This window comes from Takifugu flavidus, chromosome 20 (genome assembly GCF_003711565.1).
Source record: "Takifugu flavidus isolate HTHZ2018 chromosome 20, ASM371156v2, whole genome shotgun sequence".
NCBI lineage: Eukaryota > Metazoa > Chordata > Actinopteri > Tetraodontiformes > Tetraodontidae > Takifugu > Takifugu flavidus.
This window is the reverse complement of record NC_079539.1, coordinates 9215215-9236464: the sequence shown is the minus strand read 5'-3', so window position 1 is coordinate 9236464 and position 21250 is coordinate 9215215. Positions and strand designations below refer to the sequence as shown.

General features: G+C 41.1%; 1 protein-coding gene and 1 long non-coding RNA gene across 3 annotated transcripts in view; both read left to right on the top strand.

Moving 5' to 3' along the window:
• lrrtm4l1 (leucine rich repeat transmembrane neuronal 4 like 1) overlaps nt 1-21250 on the top strand; it is a 48795-nt gene that overhangs the window by 15738 nt on the left and 11807 nt on the right. The window contains exon 2 of one of the 2 annotated variants that reach the window (XR_008947767.1): nt 1315-3011. Coding sequence is in view for 1 of the 2 variants with exons in the window: in XM_057019707.1 (XP_056875687.1) it covers nt 1315-2945 (1631 nt within the window). In the remaining variant the exon portion in view is untranslated. The remainder of the gene's footprint in view (nt 1-1314; nt 3012-21250) is intronic. The other variant, XM_057019707.1, reaches the window with a different exon arrangement.
• LOC130517675 (uncharacterized) lies at nt 4187-11621 on the top strand. The gene is made up of 2 exons (XR_008947772.1): nt 4187-11332; nt 11399-11621. It is a non-coding gene; the product is annotated as an uncharacterized LOC130517675 (long non-coding RNA).

Genomic DNA, 21250 nt, shown 5'->3' with positions numbered 1-21250 from the left:
AAACAGTTGTATCAGGCAAATTTGCAAATCTATTTAGGCCAAAATCTGAGGCTGAGAACCTCATTCCATTTTAAATTAAGAACAAGACTCCTTTTATTGATGCTGCACAAGAGGAAATATCTTGGGAGGATAAATTCATTAATGAAGTTTATTCCATGTCGGGGAACCTGAGCCTGTGGTTTAAAGGCTTTATGTCCTCTGAATGGCTTTAGAATACGGACCTTGATCTGAGCGAGTGGCTAACTAGGCTCACCACAGCTGAAGCTTTTAGCCATGTTATATTATTTAAGAAAAGAACCCGCTGTGGTATATACAGTATAATGGATGATGCAGGCAAGCATGTTTAGATTAATCTGTAGGCATATTAGTACTGTTAACATATTGCCCATGCACATTAAAGTGCTGTTTTTTTTTTGGTAATGTGCACAGCCTTCTACATATAGCCTTGCCATGAAAAATAATTCCTTCAAGAGAGATTCATGGGTATTTATTGTAGACACTGAAACAAGATTCTACTTCTTAGCATCATACTGCATTTTCTAAGCTTTAGTTTTTTTTTCTCATTTTTCCGAAGTAACTTTGAATTAATTAGCTTTTTTGACCAACTTGATTTCAGTCTGTTGTATGAAGACAAAGAAGCTCTAGTATGAGGTTGAATGCTTTTAAGTGGCAGATGAATTAAAGCCAGATTTACGTTACTGGAGCCAGAGTTTTTTTTATTATTATTATTATTTATTCTACTTAAGAGAAAAAAGCCCTTTGCATTTAATTGTTATAAGTAATTGAGTCATGTCATTTGTTATTACACTTCACAGACATTGTCCTTTTGTAGTACAGATGATGATAAATGAATAAGTGAGGTAATGTGCATAAAAGGGGGGAGGGATTCTCATAAACTAAATGTTTGAGCTGATGAAGATCCCAAGATCCCACATCATTAAATCATTTTTGTGGATGAAGTCAGTGTCAGTAAGAGCCCCCCCCCCCCATTGGCATTTATTTAACTCCTTTATTCCGCCCAGAAGGTCAAAGGAAAGGAAAACAGCTCCTGTACACATAATAAATGTCAGAGTGGGTAGGCGAAGAGACACTTTTGACATTTTGGTTGAACAAACTTTGTTATTTTAAGGCCCAAGTTTTTTGATTTTTTCTTTTGGAACCATAGGAGTAACTCTCACTTTCAAAGTCAATTTCCAAGTCAATTAGCATTCGCCTGCATTTGGTTTGGGCTATTAGAAATTGCTGCCTGAATGATCTTTGATCGCATTAATTGAATTGTTTCCCTCCCTTTGTGTTTCATTTACTCTCTCACAGGTTCGTTGCTGTGTGATGGACGAGTGACACACCTCCTTTTTCCTATCCTCATCCTTCTGCGGGCTCCCCTGTTGCTCAGCCTCAGTGAGCGTACCTGCCCGAACAACTGTCGGTGTGAGGGAAAGACTGTCCATTGTGATTCAGCTAGCTTTTTAGACGTCCCTGAAAACATCTCATCTGGCTGCCAAGGCCTATCGCTGCGGTATAATGAACTGCATACCCTTTTACCGTACCAGTTCGCTCACCTCAGCCAGCTTCTCTGGATATACTTGGACCATAATCAGATTTCGGCTATTGACAGCCGAGCATTCCAGGGGGTCCGCAGACTTAAAGAACTGATACTGAGCTCCAACCGGATCACATCCCTGCACAATTCAACATTCCATGGAATTCCCAATCTCCGCAGTCTGGACTTGTCCTACAACAAATTGGAAATACTGCAGCCAGGTCAATTTCATGGCTTAAGAAAACTACAAAACTTACACTTACGTTCTAACGGCCTCTCTAACATTCCGATTCGAGCATTCCTAGAATGCCGAAGTTTGGAATTTTTAGATTTGGGGTACAATCGGATCAAGGCCCTTACTCGTACGACATTTTTAGGGCTTCAGAAGCTGATGGAGTTGCATCTCGAACACAACCAATTCTCTCGGATCAACTTTTTTCTCTTCCCTCGCTTGGCTAACTTACGATCGCTCTATCTACAGTGGAATCGCATTAAGGTGGTCAACCAAGGCCTTCCCTGGACTTGGTACACACTGCAGAAGCTTGATCTCTCTGGAAACGAAATCCAGACCCTGGACCCGGCTGTTTTTCATTGTTTACCCAACCTTCAAGTCCTCAACTTAGAATCAAACAAATTGTCCAATGTATCTCAAGAAGCAGTTTCAGCCTGGATCTCACTGACCTCGATCAGCCTTGCTGGAAACATGTGGGACTGTGGGACCGGCATATGCCCACTTGTGGCTTGGTTAAGGAATTTCCGGGGCACTAAAGACACCACCATGATCTGCAGCAGTCCCAAGTATCTCCAAGGAGAAAAAATTATGGAAGTCACAAGCAGCCACGGTATTTGTGAAGAAACTGACTATGTTCTGACTGAAACCCCATCGCCAATGTCAGACCTAATTTCTGAAGGCACTCCTGAACCAACCTATGCCCCAACTAGTGGTTCTCCACCAAATCTAGCAGACAACACCTTTGGCCCTCCTTTACCCTTTAGACCTCAGCCAATTCCTCACCCTACATTTCCAGGGCATATTAGTAAAGGTCCAAGAGACTCAGTTGCTCGCACTCGACCCACACTTGCACCACCCGCAGATATGGAGCACATGACTCTGCACAAAGTCGTTGTGGGCAGCGTGGCGCTGTTCTTTAGCATGTCCCTGCTTTTGACCATCCTCTATGTGTTGTGGCGGCGCTATCCGGGCGCAACTAGGCTGCTGCATCAGCGATCCATGGTGGTACGGAAGCATCGCAGAAAGAGCCCAGAGCCAGAACAGAACCTTAGCTCCCAGCTTCAAGAGTATTACATGAGCTACAACCCCGCTGCTACACCAGAAGCGTTGGAGGTGCTTGGAAATGGCACCGGGTCCTGTACTTGCACAATGTCTGGCTCCCGGGAGTGTGAGGTATGATCCACCGAATCAGCCTAATAATAAAAACTCAAACTCTGTATACAAAGGCTCAGCAGAGAGGTAAATCCCTTATCATATGCCCTATTAAGACACTGTTTAGTCAATCACATTGACTATTTGCTGATGAACCACTTTAATCAAAATGTTAGATGCTTCCAATTATTCTGGTTTGCATATAAAATCTGAAAAGTGAAAACAAAATAAACATGTCTAGCATAATTCAGTCTACAGTATAATAAGTTTTAATGCAGTAATGTTTTCTCTGGGGTTAAATGTATGTGACTTTATTGATGTGATTATCCCTTATTTGTTATTTAAATTCCACTGGCAAAAGACACCTTGAATAATTGGATGCTGATTAACTATTTTGCAAACACCACACTATATCAGCATGGATCGGCATGGCATGGCTCCTGTTCAATGCGATTCATTTCAAATGGACATTAATGCGTTTGCATGTTAGTGTGTGACCATACATGTGTGTCAAAAATAGTTATTTAAAAAAAAACACAACATCTTCAACATATGCTTGCTTTCAATTTAATTGAAATGTTCCATGTGGGTGTGCTGGGTATCAACCCCGCTGTATAAGTAATGGTTATCGAGACATTTATGGAAACGTGCACACAGGCAAAATGGGGTTAAAGTTGTATCCCTACGAAAGAGATGAAACAATTTGAACATTAATCAAATATTTAGGCCGTAAAGCCTCTGAGATGTGAGGTGAAACATATTTTACATCCCCTACGTCTGTCATGTTGTAATCTTCAGGGATATGACAAAAGAAGTGAAAATAAAATCCCATTTGAGTTGCTTCTCATTCAACCAGCTCCATCACTGGCTCACAATTCACGAGGAAGAATTATGCACATAAACTCTGGAGACAGTACTGAGCATTTCTCTGACACTAAATAGCTGTTCTCTAGACTCTAAATTAAACCCATATTAAATGAAAATGAAATACATTTAAAATGAAATGTATTAATGTGAATTGATGTACTCACAGCAAGGACAGCCATGTAAATATGTCTGTTTTTCAAAAATAAAACCTGCCTCCATGAAAAAATACACAAAAAATGCATTAGTGCAAGATGGGCCATAATTATCCTCGCTCCACAATAATGGGAAAATAAGGCTGTTGATAGAAACCTACATATCAAAATATTTTACCCAGCCCCCCCCCCCCCCCACCCCCCCAGCCCCCCCATATCATCCTGGTCTTGCTCAAGGTTGCTTCCTGTTAAAAGGGAGTTTTTCCTTTCTTTTTGGAGGGGTCAGGCCCTGGGATTCTGTAAAGTGCACCGAGATAATTTTGTTTGCATCAGACGCTGTATAAATAAGGATGATTGGAATTGAATAATTTCTTCTTTTTTATATTTCCGACTTCTGTATCAGTAGATTACTATTAACAGATTACTATTTATGACCGGGACACTACATTTGACATTTTAAATATTTGTAACTTCATTGTTTCAACTGGGAAATAAAGGAAAAGGACAGAAATGATACAGCTAATTTAGAAGGCATGCAACGGCTTGTGCTCTGGTGAGAGAGCAGCTAATCAATGAGACTCTTACCTGGGCTCTAGCAGTGAGCAGGTTCAGCCAGTGTCACGCGGCTCATATGATGGACGATTGCTGCGATGAGCAAATTCCAATGCATATCTTTTCGTAAGCAGTTCAATTGGAAACAGGCATATTGAGGAGGAGAGAAGTGGGCCCCAAAGCAACCCAAAGCTGTCTGCTCTGGCTCATTCATGGCCACTTGAATGTGCATTTAATTTGAATCGGCCATGATTGCATCCTCTCTTTCTAGAGTAACATGGTCGCTATAGCAATTAACACCAGTATTAAGCCATGTCAGCATGTCATTATTCACTTTTACAAAAAGGACAATGCGATGCTCCGTACCAGAAACAACAGGATGTCATTAAAACCAAGTCCCTGTCTTTCAGAATCCAAAACAATGATCAGGAAAAGAAGACAGATCCAAGTTCATCTACTGTGAAACTCACACCTCTGGCGCTGATATGTCTTTCCCCTCCTCTCTTTCCTCGCTGTAGCTATTTTCGGTGCAGTTGATGTCAGCGTTGCGACTCACAGTATATCCATAAACCAGATCTCACGCTGAAAACAATTGCGTCTTGTCTTCACTGACAGGCGTCCTCGGCAGTTTGTTGAGGGAGGGGGAGGAGGGAGGGGTGCAGGGCTAATTTTAGGTGTTAAATAATTGAGATGCTGGCACAAACGTCGTTTAGCCTGATGACATTGCCATCTTGCTGGGCAGCAGAGATGACTGTGCTAAAGGGCCAATAGTCCCTGTTCACACTAATATGGGAAAATAAAAAGTGTTACGCCATATTTACTCTGCTGGGGATGGATTTAAGTTTCAGAAATTGACTTTTTGAATGTCGACAATCCTCAGAGCCTACTACCTTCTTTTCACTTTGGGGTATAAGATCTCTCTCGGTTTTTAGGGAGAGGTATAACACATTACCTTTGGAAGGGGGGCGGGGGGCATCATTATTTGTGAATTATTAATGAGTCTATTTTCAGGTCTTTTCTCATGATAGTAATTGCTGTCAGTTACTTCTCCGATTACCTTTGCAAAGGCAGAACAGATGACACATGGGGTATCCATTTATGTTTGTAAGTTTGCTTTTTCAATTCTTCGCTGGAAGAAAATGAGACACAGAAGAGTAAAAAAAATGCAAAATCTAGTACACAGAGATTTAAATATAACCATCGGGGGGCTCTTCACATTGATTATATTTAAGAGACAGACAGAGTATTACTCTAAAAGGAATGCTATCTAATATAGATGCATATAAAAGTGGAATAAGGACTTCAAATGGTGCACAATTTAACTTTAATGAAGACAGGTCGAGCAGCATTTTATTTTCTTCGAGCCAATCCATTTCATTTCTCCTTGACTCTTTCGCTAAGGCAAGCTACAGGAGGACAAGGTACATTGTTGTATGTGCTAAATGGAAGTCTATACTTCAGCTGCCAAATTAAAAACGTGGAAAAGTAACTGCAAGAAAGCCCATCGTCACCCATCGTGTTAGAGAATGGATGATAGATTTGAAAAAGTCCTGGTAAACCCACACATGCTACTTAACGAGACTTCAGCCGAGTCTGGAGCAAAGAAAACAACTCAGTGTACATCCTGTTATAATTGGACCAACCTAAATCTGTTCAAAGATGTGACCAGTGATGAGGTCGCCTGCTGTGGAGATTTCCACACTGCCATGGATATATAAATAGATGACAGCTACACAGGATTTCTTTGCCGACTCCAGGGTGTGCTGAGGTTTCTGCATTATACATTCATTTAAAATACAATCAATAAACCAGCAAATTAACATATTTGTTCCATATGTTTGTTAATTATAATACAGATTTAAACAAACAAACACCTTAGAAACAGTATACACTGTAGAATATACCTTTTTCCAATTGGTACTATCAGGACACTGTGATTGGTAGGTTGCTTTTCCTTGGCGATGGTCATATTTAACAAAAAACAACTGACTACAAGTAGGTACGTCTGATTATCTACTAAGTGCAGTTAGTTTAACTTAACAGACATTTTAGTGGATTGAAAACTATAAATATTAACAACTCGACCACCTTTTTTTTGGGGGATATCAAGGTTGTTCCTAAGTTGGAAGAACCAAGTAAGACCAAACTGGATTTTGAACTGGACTTTATGTTCTTTACGTGCAACTCAAGTACTGAACTTTTGTATTAGGCGTGCCCTTCATCTGTACCTGACTTTAAGACAGACACTCTCCTCTCTGCCTGACGTCTGGATGGAACTCTTCTTTCCACAAATAATTCTCCATTTTCATGACATTCCATCCCCTGCGTAATATATTGTGGAATTTTAGTATGTTCTTACCAACTCAGTCAGCTGTTCTTTGTTTAATCTCCATTTGCTTTTCTTCATGAACCACGCCCACAGATTTCTTACCAGCCGCACAAACCTTCTTGGAAACCGGATGAGGAAAACCTTCTGCCTCGAATATGTGTCAAGGACAAGCTGCAGGAGTTTTTAACAGCCTGCGACACACCCAGTTAAACTGATTAAGCCCAACCATTATAACCCATGTGGCTGCACCAGGGTCCAGTCTTTTGTGCTATCAAGCTAGCAAAAGTGTACTTGCTACACCTCAAACCATCTCTAATAATTATTCCTAGGTGTGCAGTTTTAAAAACAAATAAATAAATGAATATCATTCTTGAATCTCAAATAAGGACTGGATAATAGAGGGCATGCATATTTCTTTAGAGAGACTCACCAATGGGCTGCCGGGCCCCCAGCCTTTTCCTCAAGCACCCTCTGCCTCTTGGAGATACTGAGGCTTTACCCCGCCTCCCCTTAGACGGCTTTGAAGAGAAGAGGATGACACACAGCCAGCCACAGCATTCGCTTTGCATGTTCCCTGGCTAATTTCCCCTTCCAGTTCCGTTCCACTTGACAATCGTTCAAAAAATAGTTTAGAGGAACCCTTTCATTTTCCGCTTCCTTTGCCTTCACCTCATCAGTTTTAAACTCCCATTAGCAGCCCAAGTGTGTGCAACCATCCACAACTGAGAGACATGACATCTCAATGAATATACAGTAGATCTCATAATATGTCATCACGCCCCCACAGTCTCCCCACCAGGTCTTGAAAAAGCATCTTTAATTGTGTGCATCATTTAAGTCTCTCTGATGATGTATTATTAAATTCTTCATTTCAGTGAACAAGCAAAAATTTTAAAGCAACACGGTATTCAGTGTTTCATAATAGGTTTTACAAAGATTTCTATTTTTTCATTGTTCAGTTAATATATTCCTCCTGGGAGGTGGTCCTCCCACTCCAGCCAATAAATAAGGAGCTCTCTATTAAAGCAAACTATGTTTTAGTAATATATTCCTCCTGGGAGGTGGTCCTCCCACTCCAGCCAATAAATATGGAGCTCTCTATTAAAGCAAACTATGTTTTAGTATTTTGTTACCTGACAATTTTTAAAAAGATTTGTTTAAACAAAAAGCTTCATTAGTCATCATGTAAACGTTCATGCCGTTGTCAGCGGTGCAAACTCAGTGCTGGAAAACACTTGCTGTCAGAAGTATTTCCACTTCCTCAGCACAACAATCTCTTTAACATCTCAGAGGGGCAATTTCATGCCCTCTTCTCTCAATTGCTGGATCATCCTCAAAAGAGCTCCTCCCTCGAGAGGATGCCCTGGATGGTCATGCAGGCGCAGAAATGGTATAAATGTAGCCTTAACCCCCAGGTACCTTCTTCCGATTGCACCTGCAAAAATACCCTTAGGAAAGACAATAATATGCAGCAACGAAAATTTCCGGCTTCCCTTAAAAGTCAAAAAGGAAATATGTCCTGTTGTGTGTTAGCATCTAATTGACTACTAATGCTTTAGAACAGATTCATCCGAAGACGAGTTTGTTCAGAATCAGCTACTGACCAAGACAAAGTGGACTCGATTAATTTTGATAACTTATGTTCTCATTGCGTTGATGCCTTTGCTCACAGAAGCTGAGCATCCATTCTCTTCAGTGCGACTGCATGGAACACTTTCTTTCATTGTCTTGAAACTCAACGGTCACTCAGCGTCTCTGAATGGCACAGTTGGCTGGCCTTTTCAAGCATACACAGTTAGGCATTTTCCAATACATGTTCAGTCCCTTTCATGCTTTTCTTCAACCCGAATTCACATATTTTCGGAAAAAATCCCCCAACCCAAAAACAAAAACGAAAAATCCAATCCTTCTGGGACCTTCAGCTACAAATTTGGCACAAACATATTAGTGTAATAAATGAGGTACATGTTTAGTGGGTGTGAGCGTAATTAACAGAGCCATGACATTACAGCACTGTGGAGTTTAAGTGCAATTGAGACGAACAACACCATCCTGCACACTCGCTGCAGAGTCACTTAACAACGTCTGTTCCCAGTAGGAGAAGAGGACTGGATAGAAGGTGTAAAATATGGTCGCAGTAATGATTTCTGGCCAGACTCAAATTGGGGAAATAGAAGTTCACTATTCAGCAGCAGAAATGTCACACGTGAAGAACTTGCACTAAATCAGCTCGGCTGCTTTACGACAATTGACAACAAATCAAAGCCCAGTTAGGAACAGTGAGTCTTAAGGTTGAAGCATATCCAGCAGGAAAATAAAAAATTGTCACTCCCGGACAAAAGATTGACATCACTCTTTGTCGACGACATCATGCTTTTCTTCATCCCAGTTTGAGACATTTCTTGAGACATCATCCGGACAGAACTTTGTTCTCTTGTGGTCTCCTACAATTATTGCCCGATTGATTGGAAGTAAGGGCCTTCTCACAGAAGTGGTACGAAAAACTTTGAGAAAACATCGGATAAGCCATATAAGGACACGCACACATGGGTAGTCATTCATTGAAAAAGGTAGCATGAATATTCTACATAGAGGAGTGCATCTCCCCAAAGATACCTTCAAAAGCTTCACAGCGTTTACAGATGAAGAGCACATCAGTCACTATAAGTCAGACTTGAGTTTCTTGTAAGGTAATAAAGGCCCTGGTCAGAAATAACTTCTTTATAATAAATTCTTGTTCTTGCCACCACAAGGAACACAGGAACTACTTGAATGTAGAGGAGTCCATAAAGCTGTGAAGGGGAGCGGCACTCACAGCCCACAATAGCTGCATATGAACCCAAAAAAAGTGTTCCAAAAACAGAAAACTTTGAAAAACTGATAAATCTGTAATTTTTTGTGAGCGGGGCTTCAGTGTAGTAGAATAAAAGTGCTGGCTTCTTGCACAATCCAAGTAAATGTGAGTTTTTCTGAGGTAAACCTGCCAGAATACTGTATATCCATAAATTATTTTATGTCAGCAGTGTCAAAAATTTGTAAAGGTATAGATTATCTTTTGTTACTCTATTCATGTTCTATGGTATGTATACACGTATACATACACACATACACGCACAAAGATACAGTTTTTAATGAAATGGCTAATAAAAAGCCTTGTCCGTGGTCTTAGCTATGTACCACAATGATGTTTAAAAGAAGTCAGAGTTGCTAATGGAAATCATTCATACGAAGCCTGATGTAACATACATTTCCATTTGTGTTACTTAAGCATAAAGGAAATGAGCTGGGACTTCAAGGGTAATTTCCTTTAATCCTCATTTAAGTGTAATTTCCCGACAACACCAGGCATTAAAAATATATTAGTATAACATTAAAATTAATCCAGTAGAAACAGTATTACCACCTCTCTAGAGTTCCGTCGTCGTGGCATTACCAGGCAGACACGTACACCCGCTATTGTTTTTGCTATTGTCATTGAACTAGTGGCTGTGAGCATCCTGAAATGAAGATGCATAAGGAATTTATATCTAAAAACGCACATTATCAGATAAGTCTTCACACACTTATAAACACAAACTTCACCTTCTAAGACTGTGACATTAATCAAAAACCCATTCAATTCTTTCCAGACATCTGGCCTGTTGCAGTAATTTGCACCAACTCTCTTAATATTACCAAAATATGATAATTTCTAGACGGTGTCATTGATATCAGCACAGCATGAGATACCTGGGTTTTAATATTTACCACAGGTTATCAGGCCTTTCCATGCTAAATTACAGCTTCTCAAAACCCTAGCTAACAACTGCTGGATTATTGTAAGATAAAGAACACAGGCTCCTGGTTTGAATTTTAAATAGCTAATTTTCTAGTATCATGTCTGTTTTGAAGAGAGGAATGTAAGCACCTCTCCGACGGCTTTATGGGTTTATTCAAGTATTTTTTGCAACATCATCCAAAGTGGACATTTTATTCCATTCCAGATTCTACTGGAAAAATATGGAATTAGCATTTATTTTTATATCAACTACTAAAATCGCCAATTATTGCAAGGTTTAGATATTTGCATCTCCCATGAGCAGCCCTCCCACAGTGTGGGCCGGAGCCTCGGGTGCCATGGCTTTGATTTCAAGCATGCCCCTACTTTAATCCATGAGGGCATTCGTCTGTGAGTACTCCAGCTTTTCAAATGAGTCTCCAGGGAAGGGTGTTGATCTTTTGCCTGGTATCTGCACCTGGGTTGCCTGATCTTCAGCAGGGTTGATGGCATTGGTCATCTACTGTTCTTAGGTGCTCGCTCATTGGCTCTTTGTTGCTTCATGTGGTGGTGTAGCCTTTAGATCTGTGGTTGCTCTGTCTGCTCATACACGAGTGTTTTGCTTTGTTTGTTACATTATTCATGTCATTTTTGATTGTCCTGCATGCACCGCTGCAGTTTTAAGGCATTTACGTCATGACACTATAAGCTTACCGTATTTTCACAACCATAAGGCGCACTGTATTAAAAGGTGCAGCCTCAGTTACGGGTGCTATTTCTGTATTTAAAACATACATAAGGCGCACTGTATTAAAAGGTGCAGCCTCAGTTACGGGTGCTATTTCTGTATTTAAAACATACATAAGGCGCACCGTATCATTAGGCGCATGCTGAAACATACAGTAAAAAATGACAACGGAAGTAAAACAGTGAGTTTCGACACATTTATTGAACAAAATATTTATTCTTCTGCCACAAAAACCATCAAAGTTTTCATCTTCTGTATTTGAATTAAACAGCTGTGCCATTTCAATGTCCAACATCCTGAATTCCTCTTCATCATCTGAATCAGACTCACCGACCGGTTCCGCTTCAGCGTTGATGCCGACTTTTGTGAAAGCTCTTCCAGTACATGAAGACGGTATCATAGCCCATGCGTCTACAATCCACCCGCATATGGTGGCATAACTCGCCCACCGCTGCCTCATAGATGTGGCTGGGCGCGGTTATCTTGTCGCGGCAGTAGGTGCAGAAGATGGCTGCCCTCTCCTGGTAATCCACGGGCAGCCGCTGTGCAACAGTTGTCCTTGCGCGTATGGAGAGATGCCGCCTCCTCATAAAGCGAAAACACTAAGATTGCTCGATTGCCATTTTCAGAAGCATATTCGATGGCCTGTAGTTTAAAGTAAGTCTCATACGCGTCTCGCTTGACCGGCGCCATTTTAGGGGGTCCTTACGCGTAGGTGTGCCGCTAATCGATGGGCGGAGCATTTACCGTAGTGCACTTACCAAAGGCACACAGCAGATTTTGGAACTCAGTCCACACACAAGGCGCACCATATTATAAGGCGCACCGCCGATTTTTGAGAAAATCTCAGTGTTTTAGGTGCGCCTTATAGTCGTGAAAATATGGTAGTTATTGGATAGTTTTTCTGAAAAACCTTCTGGGTGGTGGTAGCTCAGTCTCCTGGGGGCTGTGAAGGGGAGTGTTCACATTACATGAAGGGTGTTCTAGTAGTAGTTGAAGGTTCCAGGACACCTTCAGAGCACTGCCGAGGTACCCATGAGGAAGGTGCCAATCCCACAAATGCTCACATAGGGCTCTGCAATGAACTGGCGACCCATCCAGGGGTGTGACCCAAAAGAATGAGAAGAACCTTCTAGTATGGTGAACTGAAACTGCAGTGGTATATGACATTATAAGTTTAGCTATTGGATAGGATAGGTTCATTATAGAAATGTGTTTGGAAGAGTAAAAGAACGGGGCTTTATGCCTTTCAAAATGCTATTTATGCCATGAGGAGGTTGGCAGTAATGTGCAGTGATGCACAAAAACACATCAGAGTGGAGAAGCAGCTCTCCTAAGAAGCTCTTTACCATCACTATGATGGTTTGAGACAAAACCCTCATGCTGAACACACATCATCTATGAAAAAAAAGTCATTTTCATTTTTCCTCAAACAGTTCTAAAAATAAGGCCTCCCTCATCAGTAATCACAGCCTAATGGAACATTGCACATTTTCCAGCATAAAACTTGGCATACTTTGCTAAAATAGAGTGCTGCATTTGTAACTTCTCTTTTTTTCTCTTCCTCCTTTGTCATTAATTTTAATATCTCAGTACTCGGGCTATTCCTCTACACATGTTTGAATTATTAAATTATAGTTTTTGGTAGGAAGCAGAGTCATTTGCGATATATCACAATGAACTCAATTATGCCCTATAGGCATAATGTGGAACTGTGGGAATGAAGCAGCACAACAACAACAACCACCCACCGAAGACATTGCTTTTGGTTACATTTTTGTTTTGCACTCAGAGACGTCTTTGCATGTAATGTCATCGCAACAGCAAGTGGTGTATCATGGAAACCGTGCTTTGAATCTTACCACATAAATAATGCATTTGATTTAGATGCTTGAAAGAAAAACATACTTTGGTAGGTACATAAACAGTGGCAAAAAAGCTGTGCTATAAACTGTCCTGTAATTAAAACTGTGGGTCAGAAAGTAAGTATTAATATAAAAAAAATCACAAGCAGATTGTGGGGAAGTTACATGTAGGGATATTTAAAAGGGAATCAAGACTGACGCCTGGGTACACTAACCTCCTCTCTAAATGAATGATCCTGCCTCCGTTAGGAACATATAGGTTTTGCAGTTGTTGCCAAATGTTGCAAAACCTGTTTGGAGAGATTAAAGGGACTTGTCCTTGCCTGATGCTCAAAAGGTACACGAGCCGTCTGCCTCTGCAGTAAAAAACCAAGCCCAAGTGCAGCTACAGGGTTTGAATTTATTTACTAATTTAATATTTGTCCTTCAGCACAATATTGAAAATGTTTCTCTGGAACATGAATACTGTGGTGCCAATTATGACTAATTAACTATGAGGCATAATGTTATGGTGCCTTGCGTGGTATTGCATTAACTCGCCCTTCTTTTGCTGCCAAAGCCACCCCAACCTGTCGACTCCTACATGGAATGGACTTTGTCCAGCAGAGTTGCTGTTTGGACTGAGATCTGGGGAATGTGCAGGCGATGTAAACCTCAAAGTCATTGTGTTGCTACTGAAACTATTCCTGAAGCATTTTTTGATTCGTTGCTGGCCGTTTTCTGTGGCTGCTATTGCGATGAAAGGAGGCCACAGTCATTAGGGAATATCCTTTCTATGAAAGGTTGCACATGGTTAACAATGAGATCGAAGTAACACCCACACTCACCTTTATACAAACATTGTCGAAAGCCGTGGTGTCCAGAACCCGGCCCTCGAGGGCCACAGTCCAGGTGAGTTTTCTCACCAAAGAAAGTGGGCTCCCAGGTGAAAGTGTTGTCTACCTCGTAGGACACAGCTGCATTGCATCCTTTTAGGACTGGGTCTAGACACCCTGGGCTTAAAGCATCATGCTCCCTCTGTTAAGTTGCCCTCTTCCCATAATGCATCATGGTCCCGTGTGTTCCCAGGTAAGCAGTGCAACTGCTCATCCAAATAATAAAAAGTAAAATGTGAGTCGTCAGACAAGACCACCTTTGTTTCATTGGTCAGTGCTCCTGTTGCAATCCTCATGTGCCCATCATTGCTAGCGTGTAGCTAGCTAGTGCAGGCCCAACTAAACTAAGTAGTTGGTACAAGGCACAAGTACAAGGCAACATCCAGCAAGATTCCCTGATGAAGAGACAATCAGTGTTATTCACTCTATCTCCCAGTGGTCAATCAATCAATCAATTAATCAATCAATCAATCGCTAAACCAATCAATCACTCAATCAGTCTTTATTTATAGCATCTTTTACAATCAAAATTGTTTCTAGTCGCTTTACAAAATTCCATGGCCTAACCCCCAACAAGCAACAGTGGCAAGGAAAAACTCCCCTTTAACATGAAGAAACCTTGTGCAGGAGAGGAGAGAACAGGCATAGATCATAGAAAATACATACAGAAATACATTATATTAAGTAAAGTAGGCTGCTGTGTCTGACAGGTGTTTATTGCTGTATTGTTTAAAGGACAATGCTGGATTGATTAAGATGACCTTTGCAAAGCTGTTTCTCTAGTCCTTAACACTGCTGATGCACTGTTTATTCACTATCCAGTAAAAAAAATACTTTAACCTCTCCTTTAAAGACTCCCCGTACAAACGCACCCAATCAGAATTTTAACACTGTGCCGTGTGTGCTGCCAGGCAGGAGTCGAGCAGCAGCTTGACTGAATTATTAACAAGGTAAACTTAGTATCTACAATGCAAAGGTGAAAAATAGAGCTAGAGCAGGTGGGCTCAACACGTCAATTGCGATCTACCAGTCGATTGCCAAGATACTATCGGTAAATCGCATAACATTAAAACATAGACCTCAGCCTATCATCCATCCTGTCACTTGATTGATCTCCAGGGCAGCCAGTCAGATAGCTCGCATGCTGAAAAAGTGTGAGCACCCCTGACCAAGAGCTTAAAAAATACTTGATCGGTGCACTGTAAAACATGAAGAACATTATTTTTGTCCCAAAGTTCTTGGTGGTTGGTAATTAAATGTCACATTGGGGCTCTCTGTCCGAATCTGCTCATCGTCTCTAGATAATGTCACAATCAGATCCGAGTTGCTCTGTAGTGCGCTACAGAAGATTGTGTGTGTGACAGAAAACATTCCCGGTCAAGTGCACCACTTCCAAGTACACACCAGCTTCAGGCTGGATCCGAGCACCGCTCATTTTTGACGCTAATGTCCTCCAGGTCCTGTGGATGCTTCCTACAATCCCGGTTTATTTTGAGAGACCAGTGAGATAGTGCTTCCATTTATCTGTGAGTTCCGGAGATGACAGCAAAATCATCCGTTTAATAGCCACACTGATTGGGACATTAGTGTTGTCAGTTCCCTCACCTCCTGGTGATTTCCACAGGAGTTCTGTGTTGCAGTTTGTGCCTTACAACACTGTCACTAGGAGTCACAGCGAAGCGCTAATTGCACAACTGTTCCCTCCAGCGAGCATCAGCAACTGCCCCTTGGAACTCGAGGCAAAATGGAAAAAGAGTCATCCTGCAGCTCTTTGGCAGTTTGTCAGGATCATGTCCCTTGATTTCAAAAAAGTCACATTCAGTTTGGACTATTTCAGCAAGATCTAAATAGAGAACTTGTTTAAACAAAGGGCCGACCCAACCAGTGCATGCTGCTGTCCGAAGACATTAGAAAATGTATGTGTTACTTTGTTACTGGCATTACTTCTGCATGGCAGGGTTCTATCTAAAATTAAGCAGATGAATAATTTAAACTGCTCTAAGCTGGAAAACAAAGCCTGATTTGAGTAAACTGTCCTTCGGCCTGACAAGTCTGAACCGCTGGAAGCCTTGTAGCCGTAATACAAATTACAAATTGGCTTGTATTGGCTGGTATGTCATAGGGAAGTTAAACAGTGCTGGAAGCAATTAAAAGAACAAAGTGTCCCCCTTTCAATACTTAGGAAACTTAAATTAAATTGAAGTAACTCATTTTTGGATATCTCAGTTCCAGGGATCAGGCCATATTCATCCAGATTCGGATACCTGGGATCAACCATTTTACTCTTTCAGTTTCAGAAAACTACAGTATTGACACATTCATTTTGTAACACTGGCATGAATATCACATTCCAGCAAGCATAGCGGCAAAGTCTTCAGTTAATTTAGAAGAAACTTCCCTCTTAGTTATGTTGGTAGCAACATGAATCATTTAAGCCTTAAATATTGTACAAGTGGGCAGGTCCTTCTGATTAAGAACATTTGAATTGGACTGTAATAAGGAGATTGTGTGTAAAATGCATTAATGCAATCTGACAGTATAGATCTGTCACTCCGGCCTCCTTAGGCTGAAACAGGAGCATAATGAATCCCAACCACTGATTCCTTTCTTTGCCGTTCAAATGCAGCTATGTTAGAAATGAAACCTGTCTTTTCTAGAAATTTGACAGCTGCTCAATGTCTTTCACTTAAGGTTTGAAACTGAGGCCAGTTCTAAAGCAGGCTAAATCCTTGGGGTTCTCTGCTGTTTATAGAGTTTAGCACCTTTGACTGATTGACCATGGATAGAAGAAAACCGTATCCGTGTCCTATCTAATTATTTGTGGCACAGCGATCTGCTGCACTGATTCTAAAGCCTAATTAACGGTTACATGCTTAAAATGGGTCTTTATTTCCTCCACATTTGTACTAAGAAGTAACAGAAGCCTGCTTTTTCTTTGTAATCCTTGGAGCCATTACTGTACCAAGACTGATAGTTAATGTGTGGGTCAGGGTTGCAAATGCAAACCCCTACTTATAATTGTGTGAAAATGCCAATCCAGGATATTATTTGTTGTTGCACAGCAACATTTGTAAATGTGCACGGGAGTGGAAATATGTGAGGAGGGGGAATCAGCAAATGTGCACATCAGACAGTAAGATCACTCTAAGATCACCAGCTGAAGGGTCAGATTATTGTGCAGTAAAAGCTCAAAATTACAGACAAGTAGCCTGTGCTGTGTCAGGCTGATTGTCAGGCTGTAAATGGGACTCTGCCAGAAGTTTGCCGCTGCAGCCCCCGAAACGTCTCCAAATATGAGAAAAGAATTTATCTTTGCCACTTTTTGGCAATTGCACTCAAAGAGTTAAGCAAATGGTGGCTTTAGAAAAAAAAAAAAACACTCCCTTTTTAAAATTCCAAGCACAAAGACAAGAAAGAGAGGAGAGAGGGAAGCCAACACCGAGACCACTGTGCCGCCAGTGGCCTCGTAGCCATGGCGTCGAAGGGTTAATAACTAGGGTCAAAAAGTGAGTGCCACGAACTGACTTTAATTCGGAATTTAATTAATCGAGCAGTGATCACTAAAATTGCATAAAGTGACCCTAGAGTCCAGACGGGGATTCAAAGGATTAAGAAAACCCACAAAACAGCAACACAGAAAAATCACATCTATGAGCTGAAACCATTTCCAAAGTGTCTGTTTCCATCGCTGCATAAATGAACTGCAGCCAGACACACTCCGCACTGTAATATATTGGGAAAATGGAGAAGCAGGTTGGGCTGGCAAATTAAACGGGAGACAGCATCTTAGCCGCGTTTGTTTTGGTATTCTCAAATATCATCAATTCCAAATGAATATCTATCCGACTGAGTGTGACAGACATCTGTGATGTGCCCGTGCAGACGCTTTGGTGTGACAGCTTTTCTGAGCACAACTGGCGCCACATAATTGCACTGTCGTTGTCAATTCAAGCGCATTTGTGGAGTTTTGATTAGCAGATGAGTCAATATCGGGTCTCGTGCCACAATAAAATCATTCTTTGATCTTCGTCGCTGACAGGATTGTTAATTGAGGCCATAGAAATGTCTGCGTAAGGATGCATTAGCCACAGTGGAGATGTCACACTGTTGGCATCCGGTTTGGGCTACGTAATTGAGTTGGTTTATTTTTTCTCTAATAAGGGACACATTTATTTTCTGGTGTTTTCACTAATTGACTTTAAAAGAATGTCAGTGTTAATCACATCCTGACCTGATACTATAGCACTTGCTCCTCGCTGGCTCTTTACAGCGACATAGTTCAGCCTGACGACCACTTTTTTGTTCCCAGCTGTCACGATTGCCTTTGTGCAGCCAGTCTGAATTATGAATGAATCCAGAACATTTAGCCGACTATTTTCTAAGCCATTTTTGTCACGACGCTTCTTCCAGCACAGAGCAAAAAGGAGGGGGGTCATATCTGAAACTATCCAGAGATGAGAGTTCATGGCACATTGGAAAGCCAACGGTGCTTGTCAATAAATAAACCCCAGTGTTGAATTATGACAAAACAATGTTTGGCAGGATAAATCTTGGTTGACAGATTTGTATTTTACCTCTAATAAAATTAGACTATACCAATATCCACCCAAACAATGTAATCCATCATCCGTAAAGTTTTTATCTCGCTCATTAGATTTTGTCCACTTTAATCTTCCGGTGGCCATAACACTGTCCATTAGAAATAATGGAATAATAAAACTGTTTATAACAATTCTGTCAAAGGTAATCATGTTAAAATGTATCAAGAGAGACAGAAGATGAATTTCAATAAGTAGGAAACATTTGGATTTCCATATAAAGATGTTTGCTGAGTCAGTCAGATAAATATGAAACCCAAGCAATGGCTCACAACGCTGGCTTGTATTTGATCACAAATTAAATGGGCTTTTTTCCACGTTCTTCATGCCTGTGAAATGATGATGAATTGAACTCATTAGAGGACCAATAATACACCTGAACTCCAATTTCCTTTCCTCAATAAGATATTAGCACTATTTCATACAGGTCATTACAGACTTCAATAGTTTTGTTTCTTATTTACAGTTAAATGCTTACAAGTTTTGTTGGGGATTGTTGGACAGGATGGAGCTGTTATTAATCACAGCATATTGTTGTCTTTGCCTGTTAGCTGAGATAGCCTCAAGGCCAGTAATTCATGCTTTCAAATTATTTTATTCCTCCAAACGAAGAGATGTGAAGGAGGACTGCAGGAGTTTTGGGAAATGTCCTGGCCTGTGATGAGAAGCCTCTCCAGGCAGCTGGCAATCAAGAAGAAAAGATCTCCCCTGTGATGACGTGTTTCCAACTGGCTCCCAGAGAAATTCCAGAGAAGAGAGCTCTCCATCACAGTTATTGGACTGTGCACGGGATATTAATGACGATCCCCGCGCTCAGGTTTATATGTCAGGTTTCTAGTAGTGAGGAAGAACTCGATAATGTCCAGATCCAAAAAGTCCGCTATTCTCACCAATATCAGCACAGAATTCACTATCAAAGACAGTGGATGCTTTGACGCTAAATATGAAGAGTCCACATGAAATCCATTACCTGGGTCTTAGTAAGTGCTGGAAAAAATATAGTCCATTTAGTCACAACAGTCACAACAACTGCAGAACCTTTATGAGGCACTTAGAGAAGGAGGAGGCTCGTTTCAGCCTTGCCAGATGCGCAGCAGCTGCTGCTAGCCTTTCAAACGGGGGAGGCTGGGAGTCTCGGCCAACAATATTAATGATTGAACGAACTAAGAAATTATATTAAAGTCGAGCACAGAAATGTTGAAATTATGTTAAACTGACACACGGAAATACGACGAGTGTTTTTTTTGTTTGTTTTTTACAATGGAAATCGTCAAGCAACTGCCAGGTAACTACTGAGAAATGGGTCCAAATGTCTTTCGACTTGACTGGCAAAACCCGGGAGATCCCAGTGCTGGCGGCGTAGATCTCGGAATAGCTGCAAATCAAAAGCGAATCCACCTTTCGATTGATCAAGCCGGACTTGCCTGTGCACTGCTGTTTTTATAAAAATGCAAAATGGTGGCATTCATCAAAAAAAAAAAAAAAAAGGTCCCCGCAGCGCCATTGAAGTGAATGGATGCTCGGCTTTTATGGGCTAACGTATTGACGCTGCGCAAATGTAGGAGAAGTTAACAAAAATTAATTAAATTGAAGTGACCTTCGGACAAGTAGCTGAGCAAACTCGTCATTTGTAGTCGATGGAATTTTAACAGTACATAGCTGACTATTTCATTTTTTGGAAGCGTTAAAATATCACACTAGAATCTTATGGTGTGCACTTTATTTGCAAGGAATAGATTTATTTTCAATCATCTTACAGAACATTTAAAGAAAAACTCAACACATCATGAGCCATAGATTTTATGTGTTGTATGTGTTTATTTACTGTCGGCAGAATCTTTCAAAGCCATAATGGCTGACAGCACCAGAGCGCTAGTCTTATTCCCAGTAAGAGGTTGAAACGGTCCCTCTAACTTGGGGCTGGATGCCACCGGTGTAACTGGCAGTGAGGCCTCGGCTGGTGATGCTCACCAAAATAAAAAACCAAACATACAATTATCATATCTGGCATCACTGGCCACTGGTTGATCAATGTGTGGGGGCAGGTTAGTGCTCCCAACCACTGTAGGGCAAGTGAAGGGAAACTAAGATCTTTAATGAACTACTGTTTATCCCCTCGAATTCAGAATTATCACTTGAATATTGCATATTATCTGATTTTCCAAGTACCGGTAAAGTGCTGGGATCGCCAAAGAGAAAAGGAATGTGGTTTACAACCGTCTACTAATGCTCACACAACAATGAGCTGGTGAGGCCGTGATCAAGGCAGAGGCTTGAAGAGGGAGCGATATGAGGGCGAAAGTTGCATTATCGCAGAACGATCCTTAATATCCTGTTGTCTGAACTCCCCTGCTGCTCTGCGTTCTTCCAGTTGAACCGATTTCGGAATCCATTGGTGACAAGATAATCAGACCATCGCGCTGAGATGAATTGAGACCTGCCCCCCAAAAAAACAACAACAACAATGACAAAAAACCCTAAATCTAGCATGTGATTTACTTGTCAAGGCAATATCAGCACTGTCAAATACAGCAGGACTCCGTTGCCTAGCAACCCAACTTTTAGGAAGGCTAGAGCACACAA